This window comes from Chrysochloris asiatica, unplaced genomic scaffold (assembly GCF_000296735.1).
Source record: "Chrysochloris asiatica unplaced genomic scaffold, ChrAsi1.0 scaffold00037, whole genome shotgun sequence".
Classification (NCBI taxonomy): Eukaryota; Metazoa; Chordata; class Mammalia; order Afrosoricida; family Chrysochloridae; genus Chrysochloris; species Chrysochloris asiatica.
Window position 1 is genome coordinate 13849048 of NW_006408555.1, and position 25675 is coordinate 13874722.

The 25675-nt window shown below is 42.3% G+C and overlaps 1 protein-coding gene across 1 annotated transcript in view; it reads right to left on the bottom strand.

Annotated features, from left to right (window-relative positions):
- The window catches only part of CNTNAP4 (contactin associated protein-like 4), a 380481-nt gene that overhangs the window by 149216 nt on the left and 205590 nt on the right, over window positions 1–25675 (bottom strand). The window contains exons 4-6 of the mRNA XM_006860153.1: window positions 23141–23288; window positions 1759–1962; window positions 913–1097 (exon numbers count right to left, since the gene is read on the bottom strand). Of these exons, the coding sequence (XP_006860215.1) occupies window positions 913–1097; window positions 1759–1962; window positions 23141–23288 (537 nt within the window). The remainder of the gene's footprint in view (window positions 1–912; window positions 1098–1758; window positions 1963–23140; window positions 23289–25675) is intronic.

A 25675-nucleotide genomic window follows, 5' to 3' on the forward strand; every position in this document is an offset into this window, starting at 1 on the left:
ACATCCTAGAGAAAAAGATGTTCTTGAGCTCTAATGATAAACTATTGTGTGGCAGTTGAAGTTTCTTAAAAAGTTTTCCTATTTACACTAGAGAACGAACGTACTTGACAAGAACTAGGGTTTACTCAGAAAGGGAAGTTCTCCAGAGTGGATTTTCTTTAGGCAGGTTGTCGTTATGTGCCATATTCCGACTCACAGCAATTCTACGTAGGGCTTCTGAGGAGTGGCTGGTGGGTCTGAACCACTGAACTTGGGGTTAACAGTCCAGTGCTTATACAACAACGCCACACCAGCACTCCTAGGTAGGTTATGTCACATAAAAACCAAAGCACACCAAAACCAAATCTAATGGATTCTACCTCATCATGAGCCTGTGGAACAGAGAACTGCCCCAGAGGGTTGCCAAGGCTGTCAATCTTTACGGAAGCCAACTTCCTCATCTTTCTCCATGGAGTTGCTGGTGAGTTTGAACTGCTGACCTTTTGGTTGGCAGCTGAGCGTGTGAAGCGCCCACGGCACCACTGTGGCTTCTTGTCTATCACATGTTGTTGTTGTGTCTGGAAGCTACTTGAGCAGTTTGTTATTGTTGTTGTTAAATGCCACCAAGTGACTCTGTGGAGTGGCTGGTGGGCTCAAACTGCTGACCTTATAGTTCAAAGTCCAGTGCTTATCCCACACAGCCACTGTGCTCCCCTATGTATCACATTTATTGTTGTTGTTGTTATGTGCCGTCGCGTCAGTTCCGACTCATGGTGACCTTGTATAGGGTTTCTGAGGAGCCACTGGTGAGGTTAAACCTCCAACCTTATGGTTCAAACCAGCCGGGCAGTGGAGTGTTTATCCTACACCAGAAGTCTATCTATCACCTACCCAGCATAGAATGGTTTATTCATTGAAATGCACTCATCACACCTCATAATCAAGATCCAGGTACGTGAGCTCCCCCTGCATCTGGAAGCGATGACTGTGTCCATCCACTGTGAAGTTGACTTGTTTGCCCAAGTGCTGGATGAGCACTGAATGCCAGTGCTGGTCATCCAGAAGGCTGCCCAGGGAGAGATTGACCAGGCTCTGGCTAGAGGGCAGCTTAGCTTCACCTTACAAGAGGAACAAACAAAGACACCATTATTTCCAGTTTCCAAAAAAAAGCTTCCCTTTTGTGGAGCATCACGTCTCATAATCATAACTGCAGTCTCCTTCCATGGGTTCCATCACAAATGCTGCGTGGCTTTATCTGGGGCTCCGCTCAAATACCCTTTCGACCTTGTTGTAATTTCTTCCACTGCTAACTCTTTTCATTAGCATGACTCATTGCATGCTCGTTTTCTATGTAAATTTTATCTTTGTTACAACCTCATTATTTTTACTACCTTAGTATTTTTCAATGACCCATCCCTTTCTTTACGATGTTAGAAAATGGCTATGCAGTTACATTGGCGCTATGTTAAAAAAAATATATATTGAATAAGGGTCTTGAACAATTTGCAAGCTAGCAATCATTTTTACATAAAAGTTATATATGTATATACTTACAAAAGCACACACAAGGGGCTTCAAAAAGTTCCAGGAAATGTCCATTATTTTTTAACTCTATTATTTCCGTGAACTTCTTGAAGGCCCAATGAGTGTATACACACACACAAAGTCCTTGAATCTAAAATTAATGCATCTTGCCTGTTAAAAATAAGCCATGAACGTGCAGTTACTTACCTGACATCCAAATAGTCCCATTTCATGGTCCACCCGCAATAGCTTTACCTGAATTGATCAGTAGAAAGAGTCTCCCTCTTCGTAATTCCAGTGTGAGGTGGTCCCCATGCTGCCCATCTCGGTGGAGTAGAATCCCATCACTCTTCATGGTTTTAAATTTCAAAGAAATAATGTCTTTTATCGGGCTCAGGGATTTTTTATCAAATTTGTAAAGAAGGGAGCTTCTTCCATCAAGATCAATAACCTCTGATCCTAGAAACAAAGATATTCACAAGTCATTTCAGAAACAAGGCTCTTGTTACAAAAGCACTGAAAATACATAAACAGAGACCATCACATATACACAAAGGTGCAAAGTAGAGTTCAGCTCTGGGCTGGCCTGACAGAGGGAAACTGACCTGCTGACGACTCAGTTTTATTCACTGTGACTCTATAAAACAGAATAGAACCTCCTAGTATGGTTTCCTAGGCTGCAGAGTTCACAGACTTCTGGTGTGGCACTGTCGGATAAGCACGGGACTGCTATCGGGAAGGTAGGCTGTTCAAACCCACCAGGCCCTTCCTGGAATTCTATGCAGGGTCGCCATAAGTCAGAACCGACTCCATGGCAATTCACATCAGCAGTCTTCATGAAAGTAGACAACCACATCTTTCTTCTGTGGAGTAAGTTCAAACCTCAGCCTCTGGCAAGCGCTTAACCACTGTGCCACCAGCTCTCCTTACTCTGTACAAACTGTACATAAAAGAGGTCCACACACAAATGGCACACATATTTTAGCTGTATTAAAGGTTGCTTCGAGGCCCTATTAAACCAGCCTACGTGTTTTGTTTTTCAGGGCAATGCTCTGTTCTGCCTTTCAAGGGCACTATGGGAAAGACATATCATAAGGGCTGTTGGGCTGCCTTTGTGTCATAACCGTAACACTGATGTGTGTTTTCAGCTTCCTGACAGTGTCTTATCTACTCATTGTCAAGATCACTTTCATTCTGTTCATCTGAAAAAAGATGTCATGTTACACCAGGACATCTGTCAAAATCAGTTGTGCCCTGAACAGGAGACACGACAGAGAACTGATAATAATACTAAGGTTGTCTTCCAGTGTTTCTACACTTCACAAGTCAACGTTGTTTGCTTTTTGTTTTTTTAAAGGTAATTACCCTTGAAAGTACATTTGTGTAATAAATGAAGAGGCTGGGAAACCCAATAAAACCTGAAACTATTTTTCAACCTGTTAGCCGACTTCTTCCTGCCAACAGAATGACATTACAGTTGACTCATATAGTTTCCTTTGGTAAAATGATTACAGTCACTTGTATGCCCATACATGCATTCCATGCTGACTATCCATTATATTCAATATGAACCATTTATATGCAAGACCCTCCCAGAAAAAAATAATTCCATCTATGTTATGCAGCTATTTTGTTTGACAACTCAGAGGTTTGATTTTCTCACATCTTGTTAATGCGCATGTAAGAAACTCATTTACCAAGTGCACATGAATAAACATTGCGTCCATCCTGGTCCTGTAACAATGTTAACCACACAATCATTCCTTGTTAGATAGTGGGATAGATGTGCGTGATAAAAACATAACTTTGTGTCACATAACAAGAATGTGTTTTATGATTATTAGACTACAATAAATTAAGGCAAATTCCAATAAGACGGCCTTTAAATGCTGACACATTTGGAGCCACGCTGCTATCTCTGCATTCGTGTATTGCTTCAAGGCAATCATTATGATGATGATGTGATTTTAGGTAAAGTCTATTTCGGGAATTCACCACCATGGGAATTTTCTCCCAAGAAAGGTTTAGTCTGCGTTACTTTCGCCTACTCTCTCCTTTGTCCCCTTCTTTATTGTTGTCATTATTACACTATAATGGTGATACTCATTTTCCATGGTGCCCACAGCGCTTGTGCCTGGCATTTTTCCATCCGCAAAATGAGGGAATCAAAAATGTATCAGATAATTGATGCCTACAGCAAAGATGTAGCTTTGTCTCTTAAACTGAAACCGTGTGCAGATTTCTCTCTCTCACCCTTACCTACTGCCTACTGACTTCACAAGGGAACCACTTTGCGATGCGATGCTGTCATTTAATAAATATTTACGACCCCCGACTTTGTGTGAGGTGTTGTGCTGGCTCCTGAGATGGAGGCGTTATCCACACAAACATAGTTCCTGCCCTCAGGGGATTTTCATTCACTGAAATGAGCGAACAAATAAGTTCAGAACACTGGCACAGAGCATGGAAGCAAAGAAGGCGTTTGGACAGAGATGAATACCTCAGCAACAGTCTTTGGGAAAGGCCTGTCTCAGCTCTCAACGTTTCAAAGGTCTAGAAACCTGAGGCCCAGACACATCCTAATCAGTAACCATCCCACACTCCACAGTCTTCACCTCCTATAACCTTTCCCCATAAACCAGAATGACTTCTGGGATGTTCAATTTCCAGATGCCTCGACATTCTCCTGATTCTTTCGCTCTTTAACTGTCATGCAGGAAAACTCTGTGGATTACTCAGAAATGACAGGGACAATAAATAATTTAGTGCTCAGAAGAAGGAAGGGGGTGGGCTCACATTGATCAAAGTGGCCAGGATACAAGAAAGCAGGGAAGTAGGGGAATTAACAAACTGGCTACAACAAGAAAGTCTATCCTAGCTGTGACGCGCAGATATATCACCATTCCAAAATAAGCTAGAAGTCATTCAGAAAGGGAGTTTGTGACACTGTCACTGCCAGAAAAGTTTAAGGTCCAGACACATAGTACAGAGGTGTACATTGTCCTGAAAGATCTCTAACTGTACTACTTATTATAGATGGGAAACTTACCTGAAGAGCTCCATTGTTATAAAAAAGTTATTTACAATAGCACTTGTGATGTACAATAAACAATTTTAAAAAACCCAAAAACCTAATATTGTTGCTGTTGAGGATATACACAGCAAAACATGCACTGATTCAACAGCTTCTGCTTGTATAATCCAGAGACACACTGCATGTCTCGAGTTGTGCCATTGTTCTTACCTTCCTGTCTGAGCTGTCCCTTCTCCGTTAACCTAAACTTACTGACCATGAAGGTTCCTATCTAATCTTTTCAGTTACTGCTGAGGATGCTTATATACAACCAAACACCTCCTGGGATTCAGTTCCTTGCTTTAGAGGTTTAGGGTCATGGTTTCATGGGACATGCCAGTTAATTGACCAAGTAATGTATGTGGTGTTTCTGTTCTATCAACTTAGTTGTGCAGTGCCTGGGGTCTTAAAAGCTGGCAGGTGGCCATGCAAGGTACAACAGGTGATTCTATCGACTGGGGCAACAGAGGAAGAAGGAACGTTACAAATAAAAGCAGGATCTGGAATGTGTGGCTAATTGCCTCCATGAACTCCTGCCCCGTTTGTCATGAGACCAGAAGAACTGGATGGTGGTGCCTGGTTACCATTACTGATCATTTGATCAAAGAATCTATACATCTATATTGATCAAAAGAAGAAAAATGCAGGACAGAATTGGAAATTCTCAGGAACTCCATGGAGCCATGAAACAGCTACTCTGACAGAATCTTTGAATATTAACCCCAAAATATCCCCTTAAGGTCTTCTTCAAACCAAACAAGAGTTTAGCTTAACTAGCAAAAAATGTCTGCCTTGAGCATTATGTTCTTTTAAGAAATTATCTACATGGGATTTATTTGGGAGAAGAAAAAGAATATAATTTTTAAACAGCATGCACAAAAGACTGAGTCATGTATGTGTTTATAGAGTTGTTGGCATCTAATTTGCATTCAATACAGCATTAGTTGCTATGAAGGATCATGTTGTTGAGATGTTAATCATCAGCCAGTCAATTCTGACTCACAGCGACCCTGTAAAGGGTTTCCAGGGAGCAGGTGATGGGTTTGAACCACCAACTTTGTGGTTAGTGTTGTTGTTGTTAAATGCAGTTGAATTGGTTCAGACTCATAGCGACCCTGTAATGGGTTTCCAAGGAGTAGGTGATGGGTTTGAACCACCAACTTTGCGGTTAGTGTTGTTGTTGTTAAATGCAGTTGAATTGGTTCAAACTCATAGCGACCCTGTAATGGGCTTCCAAGGAGTAGGTGATGGGTTTGAACCACCAACCTTGCAGCTCTGATGCTGCAGCATCCTGCACCAGTATCACACCCAGTACTTATTCCACTGCATCACATCAACACTCCTAATAAATGAAAACAGTCTTCTTTTTTGTTACAATAGTCAGCAGAGAAGGAGACGGAGCGGAAACAGTTTAATGAATACATTAGGTATTGTTGTTGTTAGGTGCCATCGGGTCAGTTCTGGCCCACAGTGACCCTACAGACAACAGAGTGAAACACAGCCCAGTCCTGCATCATCCTCACAACTGTTGCAACACTTGAGCCCATTATTGCTGCCACTGTGCCAATCCATCTCAATGGGGGGCTCCCTCTACTTTGCCAAGCATGATGTCCTTCTCTAGGAACTGGTCCCTCCTGATACATTTAAAGTAGAAGACAAAGTCTAGCCATCTTCATTTCTAAGGAATATTCCAGTTGTATTTCTTCCAAAACAGATATGTTTGTTCTTCTGAAAGTCTGTGGTACCTTAAATATTCTTTTCTAACACCAAAACTCAAATGCATCAATTATTCTATGGTCTTCCTTATTGATTGTCCAACTTTCACATGCATAAGAGGTTATGGAAAATACCACGGCTTGGGTCAAGAACACTTCAGTCCTCAAACTGACATCTTTCTACCTGGACACTTTAAAGAGGTCATGTGCAGCAGATTTGCCTAATGCAATACGTCATTTGTTTTCTTGACTACTGTTTCCCTGAGTGCTGATAGCTGATTCAAGCAAAATCCAACTTCAACCTTTTCTCCATTTATCATGCTATTATTTACTGAACCAGTGATAAGGATTTTGGTTTTCTTTACACTAAGGTGTAACCCTTACAGAAGGCTGTGGTCTTTGATCTTCATCAGTAACTCTATTTGAAGTTCTCACTTCCAGCAAGCAAGGTTGTAGTATCTGCATATGGCAGGTTGTGAATGAGTACTCCTCCAGTACAGTCCCCATGCAGTGAAGCTTCTCAGATTATTTGCTCAGCATTCAGACTGAATAAGTATGGTGAAAAAATAAATAAAACCCTGGTGCACACCTTTCCTGATTATAAAACATCCAGTGTCCCCTTATTCTGTTCTATGGACAAGTTCCTCAAGAATACAATGAAGTGTTCCAGAATCCTCATTCTTCACAAAGCTGTCCAAAGCTTGTCATGATCAACACAGTTGAAAGCTTTTGCATAGTCAATAAAGCACAGGTAAACATCTTTCTGGTATTCTTTGCTTTCAGCCAAGATCTATCTGATGTCAGCATTGTTTTCCCTCATTCCACAGCCTCGTCTGAATCCGGCTTGAACCTCAATGTACTGTTGCAGTATTTTTATTTTTATTGATCTTTAGCAAAATTTTCCTTGTATGTGATATTGTCTGATGATCTCCGCATTCCATAGGCCTCTCCATGGAATGGGCACACATATGGAACTCTTCCAATCAGTTGATCAGGTAGCTGTCTTCCATATTTCTTGGCGTAGATGAGTGAGTGCTGTTATCAGTTTGTTGAAAAGATTTCAATTTGTATCCCATCAATTCCTAGAGCCTTGTTCTTTGCCAATGCCTTCAGTGCACCTTGTATTTATTTCTTCCTTCAGCATCATTGGCTCTGGATCATATTCTATCTCTTGAGATGGTTGAACATCAACCATTTCTTTTTGGTATCATGACTCTGTGTGTATTCCTTCCATCTTCTTTTGATGCTTTCTGCATCATTCAATGTTTTGCCCATACAATCCTTCAGTATTGGAAGTCAAGGTTTGAATTTTTGCTTCAGTTCTTTCAGCTTGAGAAATGCTGAACGTGTCCTTCCCTTTTGGTCTTCTTACTCCATATCTTTGCACATTGTATTATAATACTTGACTTTGTCTTCCTGAGCTGTCCTTTGAATGTTTTTGTTCAGCACTTTTACATCCTCATTTCGTACATTTGCTTTAATATCTGTAGAGCGGTTTTAAGAGTCTCTTCTGACATCCATTTGGTCTTTTCTTTCTTCCTTGTCTTTTTAGTAACATTTCGATTTTTCCTCTGTATGATTTTTTTTTTAAGTTTTGTTTTAATGTTTTATTGTGAATTATATGATAGTTTACATGGGAGAACTTTAGTTTTACATTCATTCCATCGTATATCATCTCACTACCATAGTTCCAATTCCCTCCATGCATCCTCAACCACCCAAAGGGTATATCCCAGAAACCCACCCCCTACTCTTCCCCCTCCTCCCCCCAGTTTTCGGCCCACAGTCCCTTTCCCTCTCTGGATCCAAGGTCCCCAGTCGCGTCATCACTCCACGTCATCATCTCTGTCTCCATCTCAGGCATCTCTGTTTCTCCGGGTATGGTCTTGCTCTCGGCTCTTCTCCGTTGATGGTCCCAGAGGCCTCCGCTCCTATCCTGGAGAATCAATCACTCCCTTCCGTGTTACAAAACTTCTACCTTTGCATTTCCAACCCTCATAATCCATCCTGATAAGCATTATTCACTACAGTATCAAGAGTTACCCATCTGTATCTCCTTTCATCAGCTCCGCCCACACAGACTGAATAGTACCTACTGGAGATTCTGCCTTCCGCCATGCTCCCTAGGACCAGGTTCCCTCTAGAAAGCTTGTAAGCCAGTCACTTCTTGCCTTTGTAGTGCCCCCCTCCCTATTTGAGTATCCAATGTCCAAGCTGCCCTTCTCCGTCCACTCTGTGTGTATGGGGGTGTGTGACTGTTTCTTGCTGTGAGGATTTGTTCCCTCTTTTGAGTTGCTGCTCCATTGGTATAGGTCAAGTTCATCAGACTGTATCAGCTCACTCATTTTTCCCCCCTCTTCTTTCCTCTCCTGGTTGAGCTCTGATCATCCAGTCATCCGGTCCAGGTCACGTGGGTATCATCTGCAAGTGTGGGCGCTCCTGTGCATATGTCCTCTCTTCCCATCGGCCAGTAGCTCCACTCGCCTCTTGAGTCCTCCGTGGCCACGCCACTGTCTCTGGGCCCAAGAGTCCCCAGGTCTCTTCACACTGCTTGCCAACCATGTCCCCAACTGGGTCCACATGTATGATGTTTTTGATGTCAGCCCACAACATTTCTGGGTTTTGGTGATTAGTGCATAATTCACCAAATCTTTTCTTGAAATGATCTCTAAATTCAGGTGGGATATGTTCAAGGTCATATTTTGAGTTTCGTGGACTTGTTTTTAAACTTCTTCAGATTCAGCCTGAGCTTGAACTTGGCAATAGATGTTCTGTCCCACAGTCTGACACTTGCTTTGTGTTGGCTGATGATATGGAGCTTTTCCATCATCTCCTCTCACAGAAGTAATCCATTGGATTTCTGCGTATTCTACCTGGTGAAGTCCATGTGTATAGTCTCTTGTGTTGTTTAAAAATATATATTTGCAATGAAGAAATCATTGGTCTTGCAAAATTCTATCATGAGATCTCCAGCATCATTTGTTTCACAACAGCCATATTTTCCAACTACTGACCTTTTTTCTTTGTTTCTAACCTTTGCATTCCAATCACCATTAATCATCAATATATTATGACTGCATGTTTGATCAGTTTCAGACTGAGGAGGTTTGTAGAATTCTTCAATTTCATCATAACTGGTTTTAGTGGTTGGTGCATATATTTGAATAATTGTTGCATTAAATGGTCTTGATTGAAGGCATGTGGATATTATCCTATCACAGACAGCATTACACTTACTTCAAGATCGATCCTGAAATGTTCATTTTGGTGATAAATGTGACGCCATTCCTTTTCAAATGGTCATTTCCAGCAGAGTAAACCTTGTGATTATCAGATTCAAAATGGCTAACACCAGTCCATTTCAGCTCACTAATGCCTAAGATATGGATGGTTATGCCTTCCATTTCATTTTTGACAATTTCTAATTTTCCTACATTCATACATATTCCGATTATTAACAGATGTTCGCAGCTGTTTCTCCTCATTTTGAGTTGTGTCCCATCAGCTTTACTCCATTTGTGTCATCATAGTCCACTGTACTTTGAGAAGGCAGCTCTTCCCCAGCTGGCTTTCTGGGTGCCTTCCAGTCTGAGGCGCTCATCTTCTGGCACAATATCGGACAATATTCCGGTGCTGTTCATCTTGTTTCAATATTCACTATTTTGGTGCTCTCAGATAGTGTGTTTCACTACTCTTCACAAGGTTTTCTGTGACTAAACATTCAGAAATACTAGCCGCTCCTTCTGCACCTAATTGAGACTGGAAGCTCAGATGACACCAGTCCACCGTGAGTGACCCTGGCAGCATTCAAAATACTGGTAGCAGCTTCCAGGATCACAGCAACACACAAGCTACCACAAGGTTACAAACTGACAAGTGATTGAGCTGTTTTAAAAAAACCCGGATGCTTTAACACGAGATAAAGAAATGTCGGCAGCTCAGGTGAAACTCCTAGTGATCAATAAAATTGCCAGGTCATGCAACAAGAATGAGGGTTCTGAGGAGCGATCTCGAGGTTCTGGGGCTCCCACTCTGGATGTCACTCTCTACATCAAGTGTTGCTGATCTAAATCGTCCTCCATGAACACCTGCACCCCCCACTTCCTATTTAAAGCTGGGCCCAAGGGAAGAAGTGGTCATGAAGGTTGTAGACCCTACTCTTATATCAGTGTTCCCTGTGATTCTGGGGAAAAAGTTGTGTGTTTGTTGTTGTTGGTGTCCAGTGGATTCGGACTCCAAGTGACCGCACAGGACAGAGTGTGACTGCCCCAGTGGGGAGCAGATCTTTTCGCCCAAGGGGCACTAATGGGTTAAGGCATCAAGCACTTAACCATTGTGTCACCTGGGATCCTTAAAAGAGGCCTGGTCTGCTTTGTTCACAGGATTCAGAAATGCAATCTCCTGTGAAATTAAGAGCTGCCCAACAGAGCACGCTGAAAGGTCTCTCGGGGAACTGTGTCAGAAGTGGCGATGCTGAACCATTGGCTCTCTTTTCCCTGCAGCACGTATTTAGGTAGGACTTTCAGTGAATACAAGGAAGACAGAGCAATGCATCCCAGCACAGAAGACCTTTTCGAAGGAGTTTAGAGCTCAGTGGGGAAGATACACGTGCCTTGGATGTGATTACTCACATCTGTCTTCAGAGCTGTGCTTCCATCCCAGGTCTAGGAACCCCAGTGGTTTAGAGGACATGCAGGAGAAAGAGGCCACCTCTACAGCCTCTGAGGCCAATGGCAGCTCACCTGTGGAAATGCTTTGCCTCTTAGAACAGCAAACCAGTTTGCTATCTGCATATTTCAGAGAGGAAGCACACTTCTCACTGTTATCTCTTCCCACTCTACCTGGTGTTCTCCCCTCATCCTGAACCCGATCCTGCCTCTAGAACTTTGAGGCTTCCTGAATCTTGTTGATGTTGTTAAGTGTCATCGAGTATGTGCAGATTCATAGCGACCCTATAAAGAGTTTCCAAGGAACAGCTGGTGAGTTTAAACCACCAACCTTGCAGTTCAAGCCAACTTTGTGGTCCAATGCATTATTCTGCAATTTAGGGATTACCGTTTGAAAAGCAATGATCTCAATCCCCTGGTGGATAGCTAAATATATAAAACCTATCCGAGAACGCGATTTCTTCAGCTGAGCTCCGTGGTCCAGCCATATCACAGTCCACCTAAATGGGTCTCTGGATAGCTCCATGAACAGCCGTAGTATAGGCTCACCAGTACTTTCCGAGGGATCCTCAAGCAGAAAACTGGAGGATATTTTTGTCAGAAATGGACAAATTGATTATAGAAACATATTCTTTGAAAATGACTAACTTCATTACATACTGAATTATACTATGGAAAGATAATATGTTTCATTTATTCCCACTGTAGGCAGCACTTGGGAACAATGTGGAGGTGATAGGGACATATCCCTGAAAGGTAAGTTTCAGGGATAAACTGACTCTGTGGGGTTAGATGTGAGTCACTGCATTAATGATGACATCGGATGACTCAAAAACTTGAATGAAAGAAAACAGACTAGAAGATGGATGAGCTGGAAAACAAATACTTGAATAATAGAAACATTAGGTTTCTTTGAAGGTCATGAAAGAGTTCTTTAAAGAAAAAAAAGAATACTTAGAACAGTTGCCTATGAATTCTCTGGGAACCCCTCCGAAAGATATAAATAGGAAAAGAGTTCTAAACTGAAAGAACAAGCAAACAGAATTTTCATTTACGTAGAGAAAAGGACCATGATCCAAATTCTTCTTTGTGATAATGTGAAGTCAGCCTTAGACACAGAGCATAACTAGCAACTGACCCACAATGACCTCTTCTGTGTCACAGCAGAATGGTGCTCCACAAAGTTTCCAGCGGTTGATCTTTCCGAAGCAGAACTCCAAGTCTTTCTTCCCAGGTGCCGCCAGGTGGACTGGGACGTCTTGTCTTTCAGTGAGCAGTCGAGCGTGTTAACCATTTGCATCAACACCAATTATACTGCTTCTTTATTGGAAAATGACTACCATGACTTACTAAACAAACAGAGACATAACTCTGACTTCTAAGATGCATAAATCAGACAGACACCACACTCACACCGTTAAACTATTACCCGGTGAAATGAGGAGGCAACAGCATGATGAACAGCCACTTGAGATCTGCATTACTGCATTGGTTTTAAAGAGATGGAGAAGAGAGATCAAGTACTTGTGAAATCAACAGGATATAGGTCGGACTATTTTTGCACTTTAGCATAAAGAACAGAGTGATTTAAGGGACTCTTAAGTTCAAAACAACTAAAATTAATACAATAGAAAGGAAAGCAGCACAGAAGCAGGAGCTTCATGGAACCACAGGGAAAAGGTGACTTTACTATTAAGGCTTTAAATAGACTGAGTTCAGGCCAGCGACACCACTCCAGGGGGTTATAAGAACAAGCCTGATTGTTGCCATTGAAACATCAATCTATATTACCCTTTTTAAGAGATCTGAAAGTGGTAGCATCTCCTATGTCAAGGGCACTTGAACACAGCATCAGAGGGTGTAATACTTATTTGTGACTGTTGGAATGTTATAGAAACTGCTCAAATGCTGATTCTCAGTTAGCTCATCTAGAACATATGGAGACCACTGCAAAGCTACACAGAGACTCTGTAGGTATCAACTGGAAGCATCAGAGGGCCTTAGCATTTATTAAAGATGGTGTAAAAATAAACAAAACAGTAGTCCTTTGGTCAATTCCAACTGAGGACAACCCCATGTGTTTCAGAGTATAACTGTGTTCCACTGGGTTCTCATAGTTGTGGCATTTTGGAAACAGATGGCCAGGCTTTTCCTCTGAGGTGCCGCTGGGTGATTAAAATTGCCAAGCTTCCCATTAGGAGTAAGTAGCCAAGAGTGTAACCATTTGTGCCACGTGCAGCTTTCAAGTGCTGCATATGCGATTACTGTGTGAGAGACAACAGTCTTTGACATCTCATGGTGGTCTCTCCATTAACAGTCTGCCTCAGTGTAAGAGGAATAAGTTTGTGATTTTTATATGTTCATTTATTATTCAATTTACCTTGTGGCTAATTGGATTTTTCACTTCATGCATCCATTTAGTAAGTAGTTCTTGACACTGATTGTGCGAAGTGCTATAGTGGGAATGGGTGTTGGCGACAGTGCATGCACCCTGCACTCAGAGATCCTCCAGTCAGAACGAAAAGAGAGACATCTGGTAACCCATCCCATGTGCACTGACACGGGGCAGGGGGGAGCTGCACAAAGTATGTGGGGAAACTCCATTATCTTTTCATTTTTCCTCAAACTGCTGGAAGCCCCCTGATGTATTACAAGTGGTGGGTGGAGCATGAGTTCCCTGGTTGGTGCAATTGGTAAATGCACTGGGCTGCGAACCAGCTTAGCTGCATTCAGTCGCTCACTCACTCACTCCATTCGCTCAGTCAGTCAGTCATTCATTTAGTCAGTTGCTCACTCATTCAGTCAGTCACTCACTCACTCCATTCATTTATTCATTCATTCAGTCAGTCACTCACGCATTCATCCACTCACTCACTCCATTCATTCATTCATTCATTCATGCAGTCAGTCACTCACTCATTCACTCACTCCATTCATTCACTCACTCATTCATTCATTCCTTCACTCACTCATTCATTCATTCAGTCACTCAGTCACTCACTCCATTCATTCATTCAGTCACTCACTCACTCATTCATTCATTCATTCACTCATTCAGTCAGTCGCTCATTCATTCACTCACTCACTCACTCATTTATCTATCAGAAGACCAAAGACAAAAAAGGAGCTTCCAATTACAATGCAGTATGACTAGCATGGGATTCCTGGGTAGCACTATAGAAGCAGCACTGGACTTCGAATCATAGGTTGGCAATTCAAACCCACCAGCTGCTCCTCAGAAAACCTGTGGTGGTGGTGGTGGTTATGTGCCGTGGAGTCGGTTCTGACTCATAGTGACCCTAAATAGTGTTTCTGAGGCTGTAAATCTTTACAGGAGCAGAAAGCCTCATCTTTCTCCCACGGAATGGCTGGTAGTTTTGAACTGCTGATCTTGAGGTTAGCAGCCTGACTCGTAACCACTACACGACCTATACAGGGTCCCTCAACAGCACTTAACAACTTAACATAGCTAGCATGTGCAGCAGAGTTCCTGGGTTGTACAAAAAGCTAAGCATTTGACTACTAACTGAAAGGTTGGTGGTTCAAACCAACCCAGAGGCTTGAAAACCAATCTACCCAGCCTTGAAAACCCGAGGGAGCAGTGTTGCCCTGAACACGTGGGATAGCCACAAGTCGAAATTGACTTGATAGTAACTGACAAGAGAAACAACAGTAGCATGTACATGTTGTGAGGGGGACACAGGAAATGCTGCTCATGGACCAGATGGGCATGTCCTCTGTCCTGTACGTCAGGTGTCAGGGATGCCGCCAAAACCAAAGTGATTGCTATGCTGAGACAAGAGCGCGAGAATCACGTAGGTAGAGGAAAATGGGATGGCTGTGTAGTCAAGAATGCCTCCAGGCATTGAGCCCAAATCCCCAGGCTGGAAGAGTCAGAATGTTCATGGTATGTCAAAGAAAGTGGAATAATTCAGCACGACTCGAGAACTGGGTATTCCTCTTCACCTTGTGTTGGGAGTGGGAAAGAGAGGACCATGAATTGCAAAATGACTAGAGAAAAGCAGTTTGGAACTTACACTAAAGACAACTGCCTCAGCAGTTCCAGCCACAGTTAAAGAACATCACCTCCTGTGGTTCAAGCGTCACCTCCTGTGTGGAGCTGTGGGATAAACACCTGACTGCTAACCTCAAGGTTGCCAGTTCAAACCCACCAGACACTCCTTGGTAACCCTATGTCGGGTCACTGTGAGTCAGAACCAACTCGATGGCACTGTACAACAACAAGGACACCTGAGATACCACTGTCACCCAGGTATGCTCCTTCCTTATCTTTCTTTATCACTGCGGACTATTCTTTGGAATGCTTAACTAGAGCTGTTTTTCTTTATCCACAAACAGTTTTCTTCTTTCTTTCACCAGGTACTTCCTCTCATACCTCTCTATATCTATAAATGTACTCACAGCTGCAATGGCCAGGACATCTGAAATTTATACTTCCACTTTGGTCCCATAAAACTTAGCTTCTACCTCTTTCATTATCCAGAAAGCAACTTCAAGTTTACTGACATAAAAGTGGAACATGCTCTTTGATATGGATTTTCCATTCACTTGATGTTCTTTCATAACCAGTTATTGCTCTAACTCTTTAGGATAGAGGGCAATAAAATTATCTGTGATTCTTACAATGGCCATTTGCCCTACAATACCCACAAGATCAGTCTGTACCTCTGACCTCAGTAAACACACATGTCTTAGGCACTACCTGAAAAATAACATAAATGTAATTTTTTTAGCATATGTGTATACAAGAGGACTTTTTAAAAAGTTCATGGCATAATCTTTTCATTCATTTTTCCATGGGCTTTTTGAAGACCCTTCATGAATACAGGCTCTGCTTTAATTGTGGTAGAAATGAATTTCCCTTTCTGAAAACAAGGGTACTCATTCAAAAACAGAACTTCCCACTTTTATTATTAACAGCAATGCAATATGTAGAACTCACTACAACTTCCTACCAAGAAATCAAGCCAAGTCTGACTCATCGGGACGCTAAAGGACATTGTAGGTTTCGACAAGCAGACAGTCACATCTTGCTTGCTCCTATGTGGCAGCTGGTGGGTTCCAACCATTGACTTTTTTTTTTTTTTTTTTTTTAAGTTTTTATTGTGAGCTGAGTGATACTTTACATGGGAGAACATCGGTTTTACACTCATCATTTCATTGCACTGATTACAATCTCCTCCGTGCACCATCATTTAACAGTATTTGCTTCTATTCCTTCTGGGTTTTTTTGGGTGGGGGTATACATAAAAACACTCAGGAATATAAAATCATTTAAATAACCAAAGGGCACATTCTGTGAGCCTGCCTCCTGGTCTCCAGCTCTCAGTCTTTCTCTTTCCATGAGTCCAGAGTCCTCAGCTGCTCCCTCTCTCCATGTTCTCACCTCTGCCTCCATCTCTGGTGTTGCTGCTTCTCTGGATAAGGTCCTGCATTCTACTTGTGCTCTTCTCCCTTGATGGTCCTAGGGTCCTCTGTTTCTGGACTGTAAGATTAACTACTCCCCCACTTTTGTTACAAAACTTCTACTTTTACTGTTGTAACAGTCACAATTAGTCATGATAACAATTACTCACTATTGAATCATAAGAATCTTATCCCCATCTCTCTTCACCCGACTCGTCTAGACAAGATGAATACTATGCAGTGGGGACTCTACCTGCCCCTGCACATTCTGAAACTAAACTGCCTCTTGAAAACTTGTAAGCCAGTCACATTGTGCCTTTATTGCCCCCTTAGGTACCTTTTAGGTAGCCAATGTCTAAGTTACCCATCCTTATTTACCCTGTATACAGAGGGGATACAATTGATACTTGATGTGAAGACTCCTTCCCTCTCAGTTAGTATTGTGAGCTACTGCATCCATAAGTATAGGTCAAATTCATCAAACTGTAGTGCTTTACACTTTCAACCACTGACTTTTAGGTTAACAGCCGATTGTTTACCTCCAGAGCCACCAGGGTTCCTTCACCAACAATAATGATAGTTATATAGGTGCAATTCAGATCTTCAGCACCGAAGGTTTGACGTTCCCACCTTCCATAGCTTCTGCACTTGAACTCTGTCAACTGACGCAGTCACTCTCCAGCTCCCTTCCAGACCAGTTTATTCCCCAGAGGCCCCTCCCACTAACAAGACTCCACCTTCCAGACAAACATTCAAATGAGATAACTCAGCTTCCCATCACATCCAATCATCAAGCTCTCTCTCAAGTCAATTATCCCCAGTATATTTGAATATGTCTGCCTCTCTCCCTATTGATTTCTGTTCCTCTGGTTCAGGTTTCCATTGTCACTTGCCCAAATGAGGGCCAACCAGTTGTCTTCAAACTGATTGGAATTCACGGAGGTCCCCTTGAGTTTCAGTGTAGAACTAACTGTGCTCCACAGAGTTTTCAAGGTGTATGATGCTGGTCCCATGGCTATGATCCAGGAGTGGGACGTGCCTGGTGCCCTAGTAACACTTTTCCTTAGTTTAGATATTCCAGGAAAATGGGCATCAATGTCTGGGAAAAGTCCAGCTTGAGTGATGGGATTCAGGTAAACAACTTGCAGGTGTATGCCTGTTCTGAGAGCAGCTGGAGTCTGTCTGGGGTGTGAGAAGCCAGCAGCAGTTTCAGATAACTCTGAGACAGCAACCCAAGAGCAAGGCACAGGGCTCCTTCAGCTGGCCACTGTGCTCTCTCTTCACACTCCCACACAAGATGGTCACCACACACACACACTCCAGTGCGTTGTTAGGGCTGCATTGAAAACGTCCGTGAATAATACTGTCTGACACTCAAGTTCATGAATGGTGCTTATCCAGTATCATATGTGAGCAAATTAAGATTTTACAAAGCTGATGCTGAGAACGGGTGGAGAATCTGGGTATGATAACGTGTAATTGAGGAGTTTGTTAATTTCATCAAAAACATTTCTGTGACATTGGCCACCCAAAGTGGAGAGGCTACAAGGCAAGAAGTGACTGGCTTACAAGCTTTCAAGAGGGAACCTAGATCAAGAGGGTGCGGAGGAAGATACAATCTCCACTGAGTATTATCCAGTCTGTCTAGACAGGCTGATGAAAGGAAATGTGGATCGGTCTCTTGTGATACAATAGTAAATAATTGTTATCAGGACTGCTTGTGAGGGTTGGAAATGCAAAGGTAGATGTTTTGTAGCAAGGAGGGGAATGATGAACTTTGCAATCTAGGAGCAGAGGTCCCTGGGACCATGAAGCGAGAAGAGTGGAGTGCAGGACCCTACCCAGAGAAGCAGTGATGCCTGAGATGGAGGCAGAGACAATGACGTGAAGAGATGGAGCAGCTGGGGACTTTAGACCCAGCGAGGGAGAGGGGCTGTGTGCTGACGAATGGGGGGCAGGCTTGTAGTGTATACCCTTTGGTTGGCTGATGATTCATGGAGGGGATTGTAACCATGGCAATGAAAATATATACGATAGGATGAATGTAAAACTAATGTTCTCCAATGTAAACTACCACATAATTCACAATAAAACATAAGAAAAAAAAATTTCTGTGAGGGATCCACCCAGCCCACCCTTTGCCTGTTTTCAGGTTATCTACGAGTCTTCTTTTTTCCCACTGAGTTTGCTATTTTTCTGTCTTTTAATAATTAAGCAACAACCACTGTCCACTGTTGCATGTGGTCACTGAGAGTTAGAGTCAACAAGACAGCACCCAACAACAATAAGAAACTTCACATTGGATCCTGTCATACCACTTTACTATGGTGGTGGTGGTGTGCTGTGGAGTCGGTTCTGACTCATAGTGACCCTACACAGAGTTTCCCAGGCTGTAAATCTTTACAGGAGCAGAAAGACTCGTCTTTCTCCTGAAGAACAGCTGGTACTTTTGAACTGCTGACCATAAGATTAGCAGTCTGACTTGTAACTACTATGCTCCCAGAGCTCCTTTACTATACGTGTTTATTTTTTAATCTAAAATTACACTGGCTCCCAACATTGCTACTTCATCACAGGCCAATAAAAAAGAAGCAGACTTAACATGTGAGGGATGTGCTCTCAGCATACGATGTCACAGCAGGCTGGGCCAAGGAACGCTCCCCAGGACTGCAGACCAAGGGAACGAAAATGCACTACGAATGGGGACAGGATAAAGGTGGTCTCCTTTCAGTAACATGCTGTCAATTGGTGTTGTGGTCAAGTGACCTCGGTCAGTTTTGTCTCATAGTGACCCTGTATAGGATTTCCAAGGAGCGGCTGGTGGGATTGAACAGCCAGCCTTGTTGTTAGCAGTCCAGTGCTTATCCTATAGCATCACACCAAGACTAGGCATGTTACATTAATGAATGTGTATTAGATATGTGAAAAGTGATTAATTTTTCTAAAGAGTCACTTTCCCCTCTGCTATATGAGTGGTGGGAGCCCTGGTGTGGTGCCGTGGGCTAATGCATCAGACTGCAAAGGCATTTGAACTGCAAAGTCCGTGGTTCAAGCTCACCAAGCTGCTCCTTGGAAACCCTACACAGGGTCATTATGGGTCGGGATTGACTTGATGGTACTTAACAACAACAACAACAACACATGAGCGGTTGTTGTTATTGGTGGTGGTATGTCATGGAGTCGGTTCCAACCCATAGCGACCCTGCACAGAGTTTCCAAGGCTGTACATCTTAATGGGAGCAGAAAGCCTCATCTTTCTTCCATGGAACAGCTGGTAGTTTTGAACTGCCGACATTGAGGTTAGCAGCCCGACTCGTAACCACTATGCTATGAAAGGTTATTGTTTTTGTTAGGTGCCATCGAGTCGGTACCAATTCATAACAACCCTACACAGAAGAGAATAAAACACTGCCCGGTCCTGGTTGTTGTAGTGGTGGTGGTTATGTGCTGTGGTATTTGTTCTGACTCATAGTGATCCTGTACAGGGTTTCCAAGGCTGTAAATGTTTACGGGAGCAGAAAGCCTCATCTTTCTCCCACAGAACAGCTGCTCATTTTGAACTGCTAACCCTGAGGTTAGCAGCCCGATTTGTAACCACTACGCTACCAGAGCTCCTGGTTAGAGGGATTCCATTAGAACTTCTCTGCAAAGAACCGTATCTGGCCTCCAATCAGTGCTCAACAACTGTTCGCTATTATTATGCTGTGATAAATAGTATTCTGCTAGATGGATGCTCTGCATAGATAGAAACTGGAACTGGAAATATGGTACACTTTGAATTTGGGTCGTTTTACTAATTACGTGCTTTGCTAAATTCTATAATCCCAAAATGAGTAAGACTGTCCAGGTTTTATGTTCCAGAATCTCAATTTGGGGTGGGATTTTTTTTTTTTTTTTTAAAGGATGATTATATTCAAGTGTGGCTAACCATAAAAGAAAAAGCAAACACATAACAGAAGTACGTAAGCTGGATTGTTGGGCAGATGTTGAGAAACTAGCTGCCCACATGCTCATCTCTGGAGTCCGTGTGTGGCGTTGTAGAATCAGCACTGAAATGCCAACCATAAGGGCTACGGTTCAAAGCTACCAGCCATTTCTTGGAAACCTTATACAGGGTAGCTATGAGTTGGGACCACCTTGAAGGCACTTAACAACAACTGGCAAGAACATGATCGTGAACTTGGAGTGGAGTCCGGCAAGCTTGTCTGCAATCCCTACTCTGCCACTTTCTGTCTGGGTGACTCTAAGGTTTTGCACCCTCACTTACAAAATAAAGAAATGGCTGTAGATAACTAAGTGCTTGCTTAGGCTGTTGTGAAGAAGTCTAAGCTTCTTAGCAGAGTGACAAGCACAGAATAGCAAGTACTCAAGCAAAATTTGCTATTTCTAGAATCATAAAAATGAATATTACTACTATGAATATCAGTGCTATTACTGTGATTACCATTACTATTGATATGGTTACCGTTGTGTGCCATTGAATTGATTCCAACTCATAGCAACCCCGTGGCTGCTGTGGGATCAGGCACTGGACCACAAGGTCAGTCTGAACCACCAGTCACACCTTGCAAACCCGATTCAGGGTCGCTATGAGCCGAAACTGACTTAACGACACTTAACAACAACAACACTTTGTGGTTAGCAGTGCAGTGCTTATCCGCTAGTGTGCCACACCAGGGCTCATACCTGTCGGCCCCACATGGAACAGAAGTCAGGCTGTGTTTTGTGGGAACTTCAGTGGCGTTACAAGGACACCTGTGCAATCTATGAAAACCAATTACCCCTGAGTTGATTCTAACTCATGGTGACCCCTTGTGTGTCACAGTGGAACTGTGCTCACAGAACAGGAGCAATTTCCAGCGGATCACCAGGACTTTCTTCCGAGGTGCATTTGAACCTCCAATCTCTTTGTTATTAGCTGTGCACATTAACCATCTGCACCACCAAAGAACTTCTTTCTATGCACTCCAAACTGTTTGTTGCTGTGAGTGCCATCAAGTTGATTCCAATTCATAGTGACCATTTATGGGGTTACTGAGGAGCCGATGGTAGGTCTGAACTCCTGATCTTGTGGTGAACACTCTAATGTTCATCCTCCGGAGCCAAAGCAAGACTCTATAGGGCACAGTTTATCTGTCTTGATGCGGTTCAGACAATTTTAACAGGTAGCTTGACATCTTTATGGCATACTTCTGTTTTATGTAAATAAAGTGAACCAAAACTCTCTCAGTTGACATCACAAAGTGATAAAATATGAGTCCGAGAAGCTTTAGTGGTTAAAAAAATCAGTGTTTACCAGAGGAAGGACGATGTCATGGAATTGTATTTCCCGATTCTTCCATGTACTGGCTGTGAGATGCTGAGCAAATTACTGAATCTCGCCAAACCTCAGTCTGCCCAGCTGCTAATTGTGGATCATATTAACTAGCTCATTGTTCTATAATAAAAAAGCAAAAAACAGCATGGTGTGGCTTGAGGTAGACTATCTATCAATAACTCTCAGGTCCCTTCCCCACAAAGAAGACAGAATAGAATTCTTCAGAAAGAGGAGACTAAGTGAAATCTGTGGTTTCAATCTTTTTATGTGAAAGTATTTCCAACCAATTTTATATTTTGGCAGAGCTCTTTACCCTTTCTATTAATTTATGCTGAAGGTATAGCAGATTTAAAAGTTAATTAATGAAAAATATTATTTTTAGGTGAGAGACAACAACATTCTTTGGTCTCATAACAGATGGCCGCTTATAATAAGTGGAACACTATCTCTTTTATTCAAGTCAGGGTATCTCAAAGAGAAGCCATCAAATCTAAGTCATGGAGAGAAAGCTCTGATGTTGGACAGTTAGGATCCAGTCAATAATATTAAAACTCCTTGTCACCTACTAGATTCTGACTCCTGGTGGGCCCATGTGGTACAGTGGAGAGCTGAGCTCCACAGGGGTTTGGGTTTTCGATCCTCACAGATGGAGACCTCCAGACCTCTCTTCCTTGGAGCTACTGCGTGCATTTAAAGTGATAACCTTTCCATTTCCAATGGAGCACGAAGCATTGCGCCACCTAGGGGCCTTAGGGAGCCCTGGTGTGGTGCAACAGGATACGCACTGAACCTGGAGTTCAGTTCAAATTCATCAGCTGCTCCTCCTCGGAAACCCTTACAGGGTCGTCATAAGTCAACGGCATTTAACCTTATGTGAATAAACCCTCTGCTCACTTATCAGCAAGTTTACGTTCTATACCAGGCTGTTGTGTGAAAATTGGCGTTTTGTGAAAACGGAGGATGACCGCGTCAGACCACAAGATGGAAGACAACGACATCATTACGTAAGTACCCCAGTTTATGGGAATCAGGGTCCAGTCAAGTTCACACGGATCGTCAAATTTCACATGTTAGGTGTTCATTGCTGCCAGACATAAGTTGTTAATGTACAAAACAGTTAGACTGTAGATTTTCTACTATGATCATAAATGCAAAATGCCTGATAATGAGGTAGCTGACAAATCAGGAATAATATTAGGTTTGAATACATGCACTCCAACGTGTCCATCTATCCATCCAATGCCTCCATCTCCGAACTGAACCAAGAAGCTGAAAACTAAAGTCAATATTAGCACCTACACCATACAAAGCTTTCCCAAAAGCATTTCTGTTTTTATATCTCTTTACATAACCAAAACATCAATGTCAGCTTGCAGTTTGGCTTTTAAAACGTCTCCTGTGGTATCTATTTCAGTAGGTTGGATAAACAAACACTTACTATATGCACATCCAAACACCTCGATTCGCAGTCCAATTCTGCCCTTGGGGTTCCACTCTAAAGGGATGAAGCGCAGAAATTTGGCTTTGATAGAAGGCTGGAGTCTATAGTACACAACACTGTCTGCATTTGTGTTTCCTGAAAATCCCTAGAAGAAAAGGGAAATAAGGAAATCAGTGTGTCTGCAGAATATGTGTTTCACCTTGTCACCTCGAATGCAACTAAGTAATGTGTCAGCTCACTTTTCTGGCTACGAAAATGGCTACCTTTTAGAAAAACTAATTTACAGCTATGACACCGTATCTCTTCATCTGCAGAAGCCACTATTGCCCAAATGTTTCTTTCTATTAACAGCTGCTTAAATTCCACAATTTCTAGTACACTAATTTCAACTGACACCCTCAACAAAGTTTACTTCTATAAAGTGCAATTAAACTTGAAAGTGGGGCACGTCTCTAGTCATTTGTGAGTAGCAAAAAAAAAAAAAAAGTGAGAGCGGGAGAGAGAGAAAAAAAGCAATGCTCTGAGAAAATAGTATTCAGTATTCAGAAACTATTATAATAGTCTGCAAAGAGGCTGCTTATATTAATGATGAGTGAGTAAGGTGTGGCCTATTTTTGTTCTCTAGTTTTTTCATCTTTGCCACAAACATAAATGAAAACACTGCCCCACACCCATGTCAGAAACACACCACAATAAACATCACTGACACTGCTGGATACATGTATTTGGGTGGAAAAGGTAATGGGCATTGTCAACAAAAATAATGTGGGAAAGCTCTCAAATTAACACATACAGACCAAGAGTCTCGAAGCTCCAGGGATTTGGAGATAATGTTAAAGCAGCAAAGTCAAATGGCAGATAAGGAAATTCAAGGCCAGAGAGGTGACAGAGGCTGTGGACTAAGCAGAATGACCACCCAGAGCCAGCAGATGTTCATGTCACACAGCACCTAAGACCTGAGCAACTTTCATTGTCTTCTACATGACGTCTGTGGGCCTCCACATGGTGAGAAGTCAGGACGAAGCCCAAGCAGTTGTTCTCAATGACTGGAATTTCATTTTTATTGATCCCTTATTCCCTTTTGTCCTTGGCATTATCCGCATACGTAGGAACAACCACAGGAATGAGGCCACGACCTGTGTAATCTTTGCAAGGTCAGCAGCTTCTCTGCATTTCAGGAGTCGGGTAAAGCGGTACTACCAAAGACAGACCTTTGGGGTCCATGGCTACTGACATTGTGTATCGCCACGGACACCCCAGCCTCTTGAGAACCTGGTCTCGAGGCAGCCAAGCCTCATCAGACCTCTCAGACTTTTGATTCCGCTTTCCTGGGTGCCACTGACAGGCTAATACAGTTCCTAATTAAGATTTCTTGCCAAGTGAACAGCTGGATGATTACTTAGCTAGCCCTCGGAAAGATCCCACATTTTATCCAATTAATCTGAGTTCATAGCTTTAGATAGATGTCACTAGGATGAGCTTGGCATCAGAAAGGATTGGGGAAAATATGCTGGGTGGATTGACGACAGACTGGTAAATGAAACGGGGAAGTCGGAGAATAGCAATGCTTTCCTTTGGGCCAGGCCTATTTGTTTTAGTTCTCTGAATTTTTGAGACTATAAAGAAGAAATATAAGATACATAGTTTATATTCGCAATGAAAAGACCTCCATGGGCACGTGCGAACGATTTAGCAGCAGTTTCTTAACAAAGGGTGAATTTTGAGGGAGAAAGTGGAGAAGGGGAGAAGAGACTTTTACTTAACACATTTCAGTCACATTTTGATTTTTTAATGAACATGTATTAATTTTATAATAATTAGTGAAATACAGCGGCGCACAGACACAGGAAATGTGCATAGTGATGGAGCAGGCAGAAGCTTACTTTTGCAGCACCCCAAGTACCTTAAATAATGTCCTTATATCACTTGGGGAAACATACAACATTTTCATCATTCATTTCAACAGGCAGTGGACATTCAGACTTCAAGTGCATCATAACAACATGCTAATGGAAATCAGCTCTGTATTGGACAATGTCTGGTCATTAAAGAAGTTGAACTACAAGTTAGCATTTGCATTTTCTTTGTTGTTGGACATGTTAGAATATTTTATGTAAAATACATAAGATAACAAGCAAAGATTCTGCTTTAGATTTCGATACTTAATGGGATTTTTGTCTTTTTTTTTTTTTCCTTCCAGAATGTCTGTGAATGAGGCCAGGGATTGACGTTGTAATACTTTATAAGTGAAAACTCCAATGCAAGCTACCAGGTTTCAATTATATTCTGTTGCCTAGGAGACATTCCACAATTTTCTATGCAGATTTTTTTTTTAAAATACTATAACAATTCATTGTAAAAATGCATGGATTAAAATGTACCCCCTTCTTAAATAATTTTCTCACATGTGCATATATGTCTCCCCTTTATATTGTATATTTTGAATTTTCATATATGTCAAAATTGCTTGAGGTGGTTTTTAGAAATTCAGATTTCTGGGCTCAGCACTTTCCTCACTAAATCTACGGGGGG